Source organism: Colletotrichum siamense (genome assembly GCF_013390195.1).
Source record: "Colletotrichum siamense strain Cg363 chromosome Unknown KSG_Cg363_contig01, whole genome shotgun sequence".
NCBI lineage: Eukaryota > Fungi > Ascomycota > Sordariomycetes > Glomerellales > Glomerellaceae > Colletotrichum > Colletotrichum siamense.
In genome coordinates this window covers 6,977,803-6,992,768 of record NW_023501014.1, presented here as the reverse complement: position 1 = coordinate 6,992,768, position 14,966 = coordinate 6,977,803, and the positions used below count along the sequence as shown (strand labels likewise).

General features: G+C 48.2%; 3 protein-coding genes across 3 annotated transcripts; all 3 read right to left on the bottom strand.

Annotated features, from left to right (window-relative positions):
• Positions 1–1,567: 1,567 nt before the first annotated feature.
• On the bottom strand, positions 1,568–5,423 carry vpr-9 (Minor extracellular protease vpr; the record flags this gene model as incomplete). Its single annotated transcript, XM_036633622.1, has 11 exons — positions 1,568–2,467; positions 2,542–2,723; positions 2,782–3,203; positions 3,271–3,410; positions 3,464–3,543; positions 3,610–3,807; positions 3,865–4,004; positions 4,060–4,202; positions 4,262–4,386; positions 4,441–5,191; positions 5,244–5,423. 11 exons carry the CDS (start codon positions 5,421–5,423, stop codon positions 1,568–1,570), a joined length of 3,261 nt encoding a protein of 1,086 aa, XP_036502828.1.
• Positions 5,424–8,929: 3,506 nt separating this feature from the next.
• Positions 8,930–9,430, bottom strand: ACOT13 (Acyl-coenzyme A thioesterase 13; the record flags this gene model as incomplete). The annotated part of the gene is made up of 1 exon (XM_036633621.1): positions 8,930–9,430. One exon carries the CDS (start codon positions 9,428–9,430, stop codon positions 8,930–8,932), a length of 501 nt encoding a protein of 166 aa, XP_036502829.1.
• Positions 9,431–12,797: 3,367 nt separating this feature from the next.
• Positions 12,798–13,954, bottom strand: CGCS363_v001771 (putative sucrose utilization protein SUC1; the record flags this gene model as incomplete). The annotated part of the gene is made up of 2 exons (XM_036633620.1): positions 12,798–13,704; positions 13,764–13,954. The coding sequence occupies 2 exons, from the start codon at positions 13,952–13,954 to the stop codon at positions 12,798–12,800; spliced, it is 1,098 nt and encodes a 365-aa protein (XP_036502830.1).
• Positions 13,955–14,966: the final 1,012 nt, after the last annotated feature.

The following is a 14,966-nucleotide window of genomic DNA, read 5'->3' as shown; positions in this document are numbered from 1 at the left end:
GTACCACATAACATGGATTACAGAAAGCCACAGATATGTGTTTGTTTCAACACGGCACTCCCTCTCTTATAAGTATGAGGCGTACATAAAGTTCGGGGCTATATAAAGCCTGCATAAGGTAGGGGGACCTTAGGGACACCTTCTCAAGCCCGAGCCCCTGTTTCGCGCAAAAGCGCTTTTGACTACTGCGCGCTGAAGTCCAAGTCTACATTTCAACGCGGAGCCGTTGTACCTAGCGTTGGAGTCGTTCTTCTTCTTCTTCAAGATACAAGTTGCAGAACAAAAAGTTCATACTTGAATTATGCTGCAGGCTGATGTAACGATTATATAAAACAAAAATCCAAAACTCCGCTGCCGATATGGGCCTTGGAGAGGTCTTTTTTCCCCTTCTAACTTTCATTTATTGATTCTTTCGCATAGCAGGCTACCGCCAGCAGGCACACCTTGTTGATCACAAGATGCCTCTGCCGGACACACTTTGGAGGGCCAGGGTGGATCACAAAAGGTCTCTCAATCGTTCATGTTGATATGTATGTCATCATTACTTGCCCTCGGGAGTGGGTCACGTATCGTTATCGCGTCTCGGCATTTGGAGCCGCCAAGTGTGAGGCGCCTAGGCCGGTGAATCTCGCAAAATGTCCCGCTCGCTCCGAGACTCGAGCATTTTCGATGCTAATGATCTAGCTTGGCACGCTAAGAAGCTCAGCAGGAGGTTCGTGCAACATGGGGCCACGGTAGTGTGTACAAGCGGGATCAGGTGTATGGCTTAGCGCCTCCCCCTAGTCCTGCAAGCACATGGACGGGGTAGTCTCAGAGACAGCACATGGAGAACTAGTCACATCACCGTTTCTTCCACTGAGTTGGTCTCGGAACGGTTCTCCCGGGGATCAGCACATACTCACGAGTTCTGGATCTGGCAGAAGATAAGGTTTTGGCGGGGCGCCGATCACAGAGAATCATGTCGGGCGGCTCTCTCATGAATGAAACCGAAAGTCACCATGCAATTCAGCAACAACAGTCAAGCCGACCAAGCTTGGGGGTGGAGGTCCCATCGCGAAATGAGCAAATATTTAAGTTCATTCAAGTCGCTTTGATCTAAACCGACCGGTTGGTGATGGCAACTACCGCATTCTCTGGTCCTCTGAGAATTGCGAAGCGAAAGATTACCCCAATACTACACACCGACAACACCCAACACAAGCACTCCTCAATGCCTCTTACCAGATCGTCATACTCCTAGCATGTATTGAAAGCCACGAATGTCTTTGACTTTAGGCTTGAACTGGCCTGAACGAAATTCTGCCCGGATCACAGCACAACTCGGCAATGTGGCAGTGACTTCGTGACCAATGTCATGTCTCGTATAATTTGTCTGTAAATATGTACATGGAAGAAAAGTAAAGCAAATGACAGTAGGTCACAAACTAGCAACAGTAATGCTCCCGAAAAGGGACCAGGGTGGCTGTCCACGAGATAGACAACAATGAACGAGTGTTCGCGAAGGAAAAGAATGATGAAGCACCGATCCCACGGATCCCAAAGCCCCTCCACGCAAAGGCTTCCACTCTCAAACCATGAGGCTCACAGTCGGAGCTGCGCTGACCGTCGCAGGAGAACTAGCAGTTGGCGTGTCGCAGGCCTGCGGAAGATCCTCGAAGTTGAAAGTTACCTGCCGACAGCCGCTCCGAACTTCCGGGCCGCTGCGGATGTGAACGTAGGCCTCGTTGTCTTCGGGATCTTGGCAGTCGTAGAAAGAAGACTTCGCGTTGGCTGTGCACAGCAGTTCGGTTCCCTGTCGCGCGCAAGTAAGATATGAGAACGCTCCCGATATCTGGCCAGGCGTGTACATGTAGATTAAGCTGTTATTGTTGGAATGCACAGCTGCGTAGATGTCCACGGGTGTACTGCGCGAAATGTCGCGAGTCTTGAGATAACCTTCGTTGGTCAGGGCCCACTCGAAATGCGTACCGTCGCCGCGGCGGTCGTAGACCAAGAAGTCGGAGCTCAACATGAGACCATACCTGCTGGTCTCTGTAGTAATGCGAGCCGTGAGGTTGATGGGAACGGACTCGCCGCAGACAGCGATAGGTGGGAGTGGCGCAGCGGAGGTGGGTGCAGTGGTTGAAGTAGAAGTAGCCGTCTGAGATGTGGTGGTGGTGGTGGAGTTCGATGGGGGCAGCGCCTTGAGGGTGAACCAATTGGACAACGCTGTCTGCCAATCATCCAAGTTGGAGCGATCACCATATATCCGCAAACTCCTGGCCAGGATGCGGTATTCACCGGGTACCAGAGTAGTGCCCTGGCTGATGTTCATGGAGCCATAAGCAAACATCCTCCCGGTGGGAATTCGAGGTTGGAACAGAGCTGGGAAAACACGTTCGGAACTGGTCATGGATCCAAACCACTTGTTCTTGCCTGGAACAGGAGGGTAAACCCAGTCCTCAGGCGTCCAGTCCTTGGCCACATACTAGATAAACAGACCACAGTCAGCCACAAGCGTCCATTTGCGAAGTTCTACATGCTGGGATGTCGCTGACTTACATCGAAACTCTGCTCCTCACTGGCCCAGCTGTTGGTATAAAGAGCTGCCGGCTGTTTCTCCCATTCGCCAATGAAATACTCCTCACCGTCAGGGAAACCAATAAGACTGTCCGAGTTCTTGTTCTGGATGAATGATGGCGTGTAGAGCCACGAGTTCTGCGAGTAAAGAGAACCTTTGACGCCTAAACAGAAGCAAGACAGGTTAGCAATACCATCGAGTGACAGAACTGCAGGTCGTACCCATATAGGTTACCCGGACGTCTTCTCCGTTGGAGCCCCAGAGATGAATGTTTCCACCGTACACGGGCATGAGCCCGTAGACGCCGTTGTCCGGTTCCGTGAATGATGCCGTTATCTCAACCGTCTCACCTGGTCCGACTGTGACGCTTTCGGTTGACAAGGTCACCGACGCGAAGTAACCGGCGATGTCGGGGTTTGTGTCCACGTATTTGGTGCTGATCGAAATCGCTTGAAAGCCATTCAGATTCTGGTGGGTAGCATTGTACGTAACCACCTCTTGGCCTCTATTCGTGAGCTTGATTGTGTGCACGCCGTTGAAGTGCACGGTGTCGTTGAGGTTGAGGTTGGCAGGCGACACGAACGTTTCGTACTCGACCGCCCTGACGGCATCAACAATACCAGCCCCAATCTTGGCCACGGGACTGTAGCCGTGTAAGCATATGGACTTGTATGATAGGTGAAATGTGGCAAATTCGGCCGAGAACTTACGTATAAGCAGAGTTATCGTTTCTCATGGAGACGGGCTGACCGCTGGCAATGAGCCTTTCGTGCACCAATCGTGCGGCGTCAGGGCCCCAGCCAGCGCGGCCTCCCTTGGACCCTAGTACAAGAGCCGCAACGCCTGCAATCTTCATCTTCGTCAGCACATGCGATCATTTCGCCGTGAAGTTTGGACTCATACGTAAGGAGTTGCCATGCTAGTTCCCGAAAGTGTGGCCCACTTCCCAAGCTTGAGCGGATACGTGGACAGGATGGTTGCGCCTGCGGGAATGTGTTAGGAGACATCCCAATGAGAAGAGCAGCATATCTGCAAAGGCTTTTGCTTACCGGGTGCGGCGATCTCTGGCTTCATTCTGCAATCCAATGTTGGACCCCAGGAGCTGAAAGCACTCGTCCTGACTCCATTGGCGTCGGTCCAACGATGAGAGACTGGTCTAGGGTTCTCTTCAAACTCGAACGTGACAGTGATGTTGTTATCGGAGTGTTGCAGCAGCCATTGCCCGTCCTCGTAGGTAATTCCGGCCACTACGCGTCGCGATCAGCTCTCGCAGTCATGAGAGTTTCGACATAATATCCACTCACATCCTTTGGCTTGAGCTCCAGCATCTTGGATAAAGCGATTCGGAACTGGTAGTCCCTCGCCCTGCTTGCCGTAGTAGAAAACCCACTCGACCCGACCCCAAGTAATCAAATCCATTCTTGACCAGTCACAGTCACCCTGTCTGTAACATGAAACATTAGCAAAGCTCTGAGCAGGATCTTTGTGATCAAACACACCTTTGCACCAAAACGTTGCCCTTGGGAACTCTTGGCTGGGTAGTCAAAAAGTCGCAAACGTCACGAGTTCGGACATCGGGATAGAAGAATGCACCATGATCGCCGACGAGATCGAAGGGACGTCCGCTAGGTTCCATGTAGACCTACATCGCGAAGGCTGGTCAGCAGGTGCTATCTTGCACTGTCATTTGGAGGACTGTACAATGTCACGAGTTGTGCCGTTGGCCGATCGCGCCTTCACTGTGTACACAACACGGTCACTCTGCTCAACACTTCCGACCGTTGTGGTGCCGAAGCCGTTTCCCAGGTTGGTGGTCCAGAAGGGTCCTAAACGTGGTCAGTTAAGGCTGCGGTGTCAGGAGTTGGAGTTGGTACACGTACCAGCGCTGCCACTGTTTCCGGCGGCGGCAGTGACAACCACACCTGCGGCCTGGATCTTCGATCCCACAATGGATGCAGCAATGTAGGGAAAACCAAGCGCCGAGCCGAGAGAGGCAGTAATCACATCAGCTCCTTCTTCAAAGGCTCTCAAGAAGCCAGCAATGACAACGTCTTCGGTGGTGCCGTCTTCGCAACCGAAAACCTTGTACATGCGAAGCCGCGCGTTCGGCGCCACACCCGGGTTGTACTCGTTCTGGCTTGCGATGATGCCAGCAACATGAGTACCATGGCCCGAACAGTCCATCGGATCCGAGTCCGGGTTGGTCGGTCCCCCGGGACTGTAATCGTCGCCTGCCAGATCATAACCGCCTTCAACCTTGAAACCGGGGCCGAATCCTGCGCCGAGGGCAGGATGATTGTAGTCAACACCACTGTCAATCATGGCGACGATGACACCGTCACCTTTCTGCCCCTTCTGGTGGACTTCGTTCACCCTGGTGGTGTTGTGCGGCGACCATGTGGGCCGGTCGGAATCGGAGATCACAGCCTCTGAAGTGGGCGGAATGGTGAACAGTCCCGCGGGCCAGACCTGAGAAACGCCCTCGATAGCCTTGATCTGGTCAACTGAAGTCGAGTTCGCATCATGCACGTCGACTGAGACGCCACGAAACAGGCTGGAATCGAAGGTCAGGGCCGGCTTCGTGTTCTTCTGGATGTGCGACGACACGGTCATTGCAAAGCCTCTGACATCCTAAAAGTCCTCAGCGTTTAAGTATACCAACTCGTCTGTCCTAGGAACGTACGATTGTGCCGTCTCTCTTTTGAAAGTTGGCGACCGCTCCTTCTTCGAACAGGACGATGTACCGGCTTGGAGCGGCCACTGCCGCAGCGAGAGCAGCATCATTGCCTGGCACAGTCGCGCTCTGGCCTATGCTTGCCAAAGCCAGCGATGCTGCTAGTGTCGAGAGGAGCTTTGCCGCCATGTAGCTCTGCCGTAATGAGAATTACTGTGGCGATGAAGAGCAGACAACAGAGCGTCGCAGAGAACGACAAGGACGATGAGGCACAAATGCTATGGCTCGAATCTCTGCCTGTCTCCCAAAGCGTATTTGAACTCTTGAACTCGTCCATGCTGAATGAAGAGTCGTTCTCGGAGCTTTCCATGCTATGTGCTTCTTCTCGGCGATGTCGGACTTAGGCGCAGGCATGATACGACGAAGCGACTTTATCCCACCTAGATCCTGCATGATCCTAACAATTGGACATGCAGACGGAGAGGGGCATCGAGGTTCAGTGGTGTTGACCAGCCGCACGGCTGCATGTGCGTAAACCCAGCTATAGATTTCAGGCACACTAACTTCTTGGCCCGAATGCAAGGTAACTATGCCGGCGAACCTCCTGTTCTGGAAGGTCAAGACTACTCTTATTACGGAATAGAAAGTTCTGATGAGTACATTCTGTTTGTCACCCTTGATTGAATGTTCTTGGCTTGGATAGAAAAGTGGTAAAATGGTGCCATTTAATGGTTATTTGTGTGCCAATTTCCTGGTTTCTAGTTTCCTGGTTTTGGTACAAGGGAATGCGGGATGCTCCAGATAATGAACCAAAACGGTAGCAGCCAGGATCCGGGGCAAGTTGTGGTAAGAGGCGCCTATGAGAATTTGGGGTTGATACATTCGCTCTCATGTAGGCCTAGGTAGTTTAGAGAATGGTCATCTCAATTATGCATCCGTAAATACCTACGTGGCGGGGAGTCAGTCGTGACTAACAAGAAGCTGTCCAGGTTTGTGTGCGCGCTGAGGGGCTCGTTGCTCGCGCCAAATGCCGTTAATTACTGTTTCCAGAGTAAAAGGGAGGAAAGAAAAAGACAACAAAAGAGAAAATCGGCGTAACATTTGAAACTTGACCGAGGAGCATGTCAAGCGGCAGCATGCAACTTGGAATTGAGGACATTTCGGACCACCTCGGCCGGTATGGGTTGCTTCTGCAAGCATTTGCTAGCCCCAGATAAGTCGCCATTCTTTGTGGGCATCAGCGTAACCGAAATTCCAATGCCAGGATGGCTGTTCCGGTGTGGTCCATGGATGTGAGGATGTTGAATTCGCTTGTTAAATGCTGTACGGGGATGCTAAGTTTGATGTGACTTCTGAGGAGTTCGGCACATATCCGAGGGTGATCCCGAGCCTCACCTGATCCACCTAGATTGATTAGATGTGATGATAAAGCAAACCCCTGGAATTAAGGTTGAGCTATTTCTTACCCACGAGCTGCCCGTTTTGGACCAACAAGTGTGCGTACCAGGACCCTTGATTGCTACCCTCACATTCTACTCTTGGGCCACAAACCTGCATTCGACAAACTCGCGTTGAAGACACGACAATAAATCGGAGGGTATTTGAGTTCTCAACCCTGCAACGCAAGAATTCATTCTCCCGGCTGCAAACGCTCCCTGTCATAAGACTTGGATCACAGGTACGCATGTTGCATCCGAAGCGTTAATTTGTATTGTGACCCACCTCCTGTGCACCTCCTGTGACGTTTCCTTGGTTCTACCGCCTCGTGACTATTCAGCCTAATCTTGCACCTTGCGCCGCTCACAAAAAGGACTTCGTGCGGTACCTATTTAGAGGAGGTGCCATCAAGAACCGAGTCTTAAGTACGCATCCCGCGCATTCCGTTGTGTGATGAAGCAGTCCAGTCTTAACGGGAATCAGTCTCCTGACGATAAATAATACCTAACTGATCTTGCGATGGCAACCCCACATATAACACACTGGCTTCGTGCAAAATCATGTCATCCCTGGAATCCACATCACTCGACGTAGGTTGGCGGTAGGAATCTTCTACGTCTGCCGTTTCTTGGACGGTCTGGCGTTCCGGTAAAGTGATGGTGTCGCAAATCGAGGAGATTTATCGCGGAGCTCCTCTTCGCCCCTCTCCCTACTGGGTGTATCGTGCTGCATGTCTAGGGGGCTCAGGCAAGGCTTTCCGTGCTCCCAATGCTGGGATGAACACCATCCCACCGGATGCGAGTGGAACACAATCCTTAGCATGCGGGGCTGCGACCACTAAGAAGGGATAACGCGCTTTAAATTTTAGCTAATGGCCAGTGCTTCAATGAGCCGGTAGAATGAGAAGATCGCTGGAAGTATTCCATTAGTTTGCCCCCATGCAACCGGGTTTGTGCAAGTTAGAAATTGACCAGTATATCGTGTTACAAGATTGTAGCTGAGATCTCCGCTGAACTATCGCCGTGATCTAATAGCTATTCCCTAGTTGTTGATGATGCAGAAAGGACTATGTCAAGTCTTTGTGGAGTGGCAGGTTACTGGCACCCCTCCATCTGGGATTCGGCCTTGGAAAGTACGCATGTGCTTCAGATGAGACTATGACACTCAACACAAGCAGGTCAATCCTATTACCTGGGCTGTTGGGTTCATCGTTCAAGCAAGGCCGAAAAGTGCTTTTGTCGGCGGAATGTGTTACTGAACACTTTGAACAAATCATCAATGCCGCATCTCGGGGTTGGGACTTCGAGGTGCAAGGCAGACACAACACACATAACTTCCTCAGCGTCATCATATACCCTTGAATACACAATCTCGAAGGGACTTGCAGCCAAACCAAAAGGCCCCGAACGAAAGGGTTTGTAGATCTATGGACTCTATGTGTAGCCAACAGGAGACTTGCATGTCCCCTGTTTTAGGGAGTGAGCAGATCGAGTAGGTTTCGGTCCATCAGGTGCTAGAAAACAATGAGGAATGCAGACAGATCGCGAAGCTAATGCGTTGAAACAAGCCGCCAATATACCAGCGCATTCGGAGATTGGGTGTTCAAAGGCGAATGAAAAGCTGAGCTAATGAGACGGCATGGTTCCGGAGCAGATAGGTAAGCATGCAGTTGTATAGAAGACAAGGAAATTGACAAGGAAATTAACAATGACATGTTGTCTTCTCAAGAACGAAAGGAAAATCAAATACTTTCTCCAAATAAATTAGTAGCCTGAAGAGACACGAATTCATCGCTCCCGAGCTCCAAGGACTGAAGTACCTGCAAGCCTGGGACGACGAAGTCATCAGGCTCATCTTCCGGCCGCTGGACCATTAGGTCGGGTCAAACGAGTTTGTGAGGCAAACTTTCGTGGCCGACGGGCTTCAGAAGGGGTAAGTTGCCTAGTGTTCTCACGTCTGGGACCGTAAATACTCACCATTTGGCAGACTACAGGAGGAATGCTTCAAATGGCAGCATACCATACTGTAGCGCACTTGGCCTGCCCTGTCTAAGGAATTTGCACCAGATGGATGGCTTCTAAACTCACCACTGAAGCAATGATTATAGATATTTATTATTGAATATCTCTATTGGAGTAGTGTCTGTAGGTCTTTGTGATGTTTAGAAGAACCTCTAGGTAGGTATGTTAATGTTCATGAACTCCAGTCCATGCACCCGCCAGTCGTTCATCCTCCTCCATGTCGGCTTTAATGCCGAATTACCTGCTACGCACGAACTTGGTGTGCCTTCCATTTGCCACAGTCGCACCCCTCGATCCATCAGCAGCAACCTTGTAAATGTTGACATGCGTAAACGCCAAGCTGCCTCCGACCTTCTCAACCTTGCCCTCAATCTCAATCTCATCACCCAGCTTTGCACCAGACAGGTAGCTGATGTTGATGTCAACGCTCACACCGGTTGCCTCGCGCAGATCCCACGCCGCAATGGCCAGACCGCCCGCCCAGTCGACAATGGTAGCAGATACGCTGCCGTGGATGCTGCCGGAGGAGTTGAGGTGATTGGCGGTGACGGGCAGACGCGCAACGACGAGGCCCTTTGAGACATGGGTGAGCTTCAAGCCGGGGTTGAAGAGGAAGTTGTAGATCGGGGAGGCGTTGCAGCGGGTCTCGATGTAGTTCTGGATGTGGGCGAAGGCCGCGGGGTCGGATCGTGCCGGGACGGCGGAGGTGGCTGGGGGTTGCGATGGTGTTGTAGACATTGTGAATGCTGAAAGGATAACGTCGGGCTATCTTGATGCTTTTGCAGCCTTGTTTTTTGGGATTGGCCGTTTGGAAGATGCACGGTTGTGAGTGAGGTTCAAAAGGTGCAGGTTGCTGAGTGAGACAAGATGGGTCACGTGTGCCGATTGAGGTTTTTCTCCGGCGGGCGGAGTCCGTCCGAAATCGGCGTTTGCGGCCCCACAATCACCGCCAGGTCGCGGTCCGACTTGCGAGACTGGCCGGCGATATGGATTGCGACGGCCGATGCTCTCGGGGGCGAGCACGCGGAGCAACCTGATTTCAGGCTCAAAGAAATGGTATTTCAATTGTTTTTTAGTTTTGAGTCTTACTCCAACACGCGTACTCAGCTCTTCGGAGCATGCATACAATATGATCCTTGAAAGTTTGTTACACCCTCTACCTCAACGCCCAGCCGCCACTAAGCCCAATTAGGCTAGGTTAGCGTCTTTTTAGCCCCCCCTACCTCTGCTAGCCTCCTATAGGCACTTTTTTCCTCTTACTACCACCACTACCCTTATAATCTCTATAATCTCTATATTAAAAAAACCACCTTTCTATAGCGAATTTTTCTATTAGCTTACTATAGTAATTACCTAATAATATTATAATTACTCTTCCCTTTTTTTCTACTTTAAAAAAGCTTAATTTTTTGTTATTTTATTAAAATAATATTAAACGCTTAAAAATACTATTTTTTTTACTACTTTTTATTCCTACTAACTACCCTACTTACTTACCTACTTTAACCTTACCTTACCCCTTAAGATAGCCTAAAAATTACCTTAAGAGGTGCTATACTATATAGCTAGCCCTCAGCTAGCCTTACTAACGCTTAGCCTATCTATTAATATTAATAACACTTATTCTACCCTTCTTAAAAACCTTAATACTAATCTTAATAACTATATCGTAAGCTTTAAAGTTAATATTAAGAGTAATAATAACGCTATTAAGATTAATACCTCTAGCCCTTCTAAGTACCTCTTACTAGCCTCAGCCTATTAATCTCTTATTACTAAGGGCAAACTTAAAGCCCTAAGCATAAGTATATATTAGTAACCTATTATTATTAATAATAATAATAATAAAGCCTTTAAATACCTTATTACAGCTACTAAGGCTCCTCACCCTCTTTCCTAAGTTAAATAGCTAAATATATATACTTTCTTTACTTAAGTAATCTTTTTTCTAAGACTTTAATACTAAAATAGAAATAACTAACTTCCTTAACTTATACCTTAATATAAGCGTCTTAAAGTATAACCTAACTAATAATAAAGCTACCTTACGCTTTACTCCTCCTTTTTAACTATTCCTCTTAGCTAGCACTATTTTAACTAATAAGATTACTATACTACTAAGCTTACTACCTTCTACTATTAATAGCCTTCTTACTATATATAATTAATATATTATTATTTACTCTCTTTCCTTTTTTATTAGCTTTAATATTTAAGAGATTACTATTACTATAAGGTTAATAATATAGTAAGTATAATATACTTTATAGCATAATATTAAGCTTTAGTATGCTAACTATAGCTGCTATATTATTATTAGGACCTTATAGAAGGATTTACTAAGAGAATTTCTAGCTTAATTACTTTATAATAGGACTATACCTTAGCTATAACTTAGTAAATATATCCTAGCCTTTATAGCTTATTTAGCTCTTACTTTACGCTTTACCTTTATTAATCTTAAAGCTTATTAAGTATTATAACTTATCTCTATCTTCTTACTTAAAAAAAACTATTAATTACACCTTAAATTTACCTTTTACTAAGACTACTTTATACTTATTAACTAGAAGTATTAGATCTTCTCTAATAAAACTTAATATAATAATATAGCTACTATAAAGAAGTTTATTACTCTACTACTTAGTGAGAATTATTATACTTTCTCTAAGGTATAAGCTAAGCCTTATAGCTAGATATTCTAAAGCTACTTTATAAGTAGCTATAAAAGCTTAAGTGTTATCTAAGATAAAAAGTAAAGAACTATAACTTTAGCTATATATATTCACTATATACTACTAGTCTTTAAGTCTTTTTAGGAGTCTACTAATATATTTATTATTCAGTAAAATAATACTTTATACTATAATGCTACTATTATAAAGGCTTAGATATAAGAGAACTTTAGTACTACCTATCTTATTAAGTAGCTTACTTAATCCCCTAACTTAAACCCTATTAAATATATCTAGTTATAAATAAAACGCTAGATTAATTATTAGTACCCTATAAGGCTAACTAGTAAAGCATTATAAGAAGTAATACTAATAGCTTAAGCTATTATTCTAGCAAACTACCTACTAAAGTTAGTATACTTAATACCTAATAAGCTAAAGAAGGTTATAGAGTAATAAGAGGGCTTTATTAGATATTAAGCTATATTAATAGAGCTATTTTTAGGTAGCTAGATCCTGTTTTTTATATATAGCTATATTAATACTAAGTAGGGGCTTTAACGCTTCGTGGGGCTTCACCCCTTATTATACGTAATATAATTAGCCTCCCTTTCGCAGAACCAAACGCCCAAGTACCACGCTAACAAACTTTCAAGGATTATATTATACAGCTACAGCAGCCAGCTGCCTCCCTAAAGTTCCCCAAGGATGATTACAAAATTCTTCAAGTTATGTCATTAAGAAAGCAGGTATGCCGATGAAGACATTCAGAGGCTGAAAAGCCATGTTGACTGTGCTTCGGTTATGGTCTGATTGACGTCAGAGGAGAGGAATTCTCAGATCGCAGGGCCCTCATAGCGTTCGGGGGATGACCCGACGCTTTTTCTGTCCGAGTCAAAAATACCACGGAAATATGCTCCAACGACGCCGCCATGACTAGGAAGGGCGTCAAAAGCACGGTTACACCACAAACCCGGCTTATCGCCCGCCACGAAAGCCCAGGCAACATTTCCGCCGAGGATCTGCAAGATGCCATCGTAGGGACGGACCAACAAATAGCATACCAAGTATCGCCCGGGAGCACCCTGCCATGCCACGTTCAAGACAGCGGCAGTTTCTGTCGGGAACTGTCCCGATTAGGAAAGGCTTCGAAGCGGCGGCCCGGGGATAGCCTTTCGGGCAAAGTGTTCGCTCAAAATATTCGGGTGAATGACAAGCGCGCGGGCAATATGCGGGGGCTAGCTGGTGGTTTCAGCCTTTGCCATCATCCAAGGATGGGAATTGTAAGCACTCGCTGGTACAAAAAAAAAAAAGAACAGCTCTCCATTTTTTTACCGAACATTTTACCCACTGCCGAATAATTTACCCTGAACGCCAAATCATAATCCCCGTCCCATCTTCACCTTAACGATCATTGGTGCAAGTGCTATCTACATAACAAGCGGCATATGCACGCCGTCATCCCATGGCGGGTCGCCCGTCGTCATCTGGGGAAAGTCCAGGCCTGCCATGAGCTGCACGAATGGCTTGAGGAACGGATGCTTTCCCTTGCGGAACAGTGCGAATAACGCGAGAAACCTGTTGAGGATTTCCATCACTTGGGCTGTCCTCGAGGCCGCCCAATCCATCTCGATGGTTGGCATTTGGGTCACCCATCCGGATGGGTCGCTTGCTGACGAGCTTGAGTCTAGAGTTCCACTAATGGACGTGGCGCAGGAGTCATGGTCCGAGGTGGGGATTCCAAAGTCACCGGCAAACGCGCCGCTATTCGCCGGGAATGTCTGCGCAATTCGTACGCAGTTGCTCGCGATGTCATACAGCTTTTCTGCCAGCCCAACACCGTGCGTTTCTAAACAACGTATGTCGAAAAAGTCGCAGGCATCAATTGTTTCGGCGGCGATGTCGATAGCGTAGTCAGGCCGTAGCTCGACGTTGGGGTCAGAGAGACTGGTGAAGCCGTGACGGAAGGCGAGGTTCCAGAGCATGTTGCGGATCCAGTGTCGAGTGAGTAAAATATCCGCGTGCTGGGCACCTCCCTTTTCCATGGACGGACTCGCTTCTAATGGCTTACTATATCGTCTTAGGAGCTGCACCAGCTTCTCTGCGGAGATGTGATTTGTATTTGGGTCCAGGTTGCAGTCGGACTTCCAGCATCGCACTACCGTCTCGTCGACGAAGTCAATCTGGTCGATCATGCGACCTAAGCCCTCAACGGCTAAATCTTCCACAGCTTCTTCGGCTGATGAGACACGCTTGATGAGCCTGTGGAAAGCCATGATATCCAGCCCCATCAGGCGAGGCATTTGTAATGTAGAGCCATGTTGCAGCGCATATATCCTGCAAATGGCGGTCAGTGTCCTGATTCCGTTCCGTCGCAGCACAAGATGCAAACTCACCTTTCCACAAACGCCAGCGCCGTTACCGTACGTACTCTCCGATCCATCTCATCAGGGCTGATGTTGCCATAGCTTGATGGATCATGCAGTCTCATAATCTCTGCCAAGGTGAGAGCCTCACGAAACCGCACCGTTGCGGCATTATGATTGCCGCGGCAGAATTGACACCCGAAGAGGAAGAAACTGGTCATAACGGCTTCCACCGAAGGATCTTGCCCAAAGTCCGCCCCTCCGTGCTGTTCTGCTACGTATGACAGTACGGATTCAGCTAATTTCAGGCGATCTGGTAGTAGAGGCTTATCTTGAGCGTGTATTGCCTGGAATAGTGTGTAGGCGCAGATGCTGTGCACCAAGGCGTTGAACTGACGGTCATATTCATGCCGACGACTTCTGAGATTTACCAGCAAGAATGACCTCCTGAAGAACGGCATAGATAAATGAAGTCGAGCTAGGAATATGTTGATGAGTTGTGATATCCTGGCAGGACCTAGCGGAGATAGGTAGGCAGTGCTGAGAGCTGGCGATGAATGCTTCGGTGAGGGTGGCCGCCATCTGAGTTGAGCGTTCGCTAGTTTTGGTGATGGGTGCATCCGCACCATGGAAAGTGGATCCGAGGTGTGAGACCGTATTGACTCTGGTAGGTTGTGCATGCCACCTAGTGAGAAATCTGGAAATGTTGCCGGTGTGAACTCGGGAACTCTCTCCATCGGTACGAGGCTTGTTGATGGGCGTCGATGTGTCTCATTCTCGTTGTCCAACTCCACGACACCGGATTGACCAAACCAGTCCCCGCTGGTTGTTGTAAGACCGCCATCATTAAAGCATTGATGAACTGACGGCACGAATCGATGTTCCCGCCCTGAATCAACAGATGCGTTTTTACTGTCAAAGGTCAATTCAATTGGTGTTTGACTGTTTTGAGATTCTTGCAATCTTCGAGCCGCCTTTTTCTTCGTGCGTTGCGAAGAATCTTTCGTGCCGCCTTTTCCGCTTGTACTGCCGTCAGCTGAAGCCTTGAACTTGTACTGCGGCCTGCGCTGGTATGAGCAGGTGAGCCCGGTGTCGATGCATGTCTTGCACGGGATGGTCCTTTCGCACTGTACCGGAGCGGCATATCAGTATTAGTGCCAGGCCGGCGGGATAAACATAGCCGGGCCGGTTGGGTATTGACGGGCGGCCTGCAATCTCTCACCTTGACTTTGC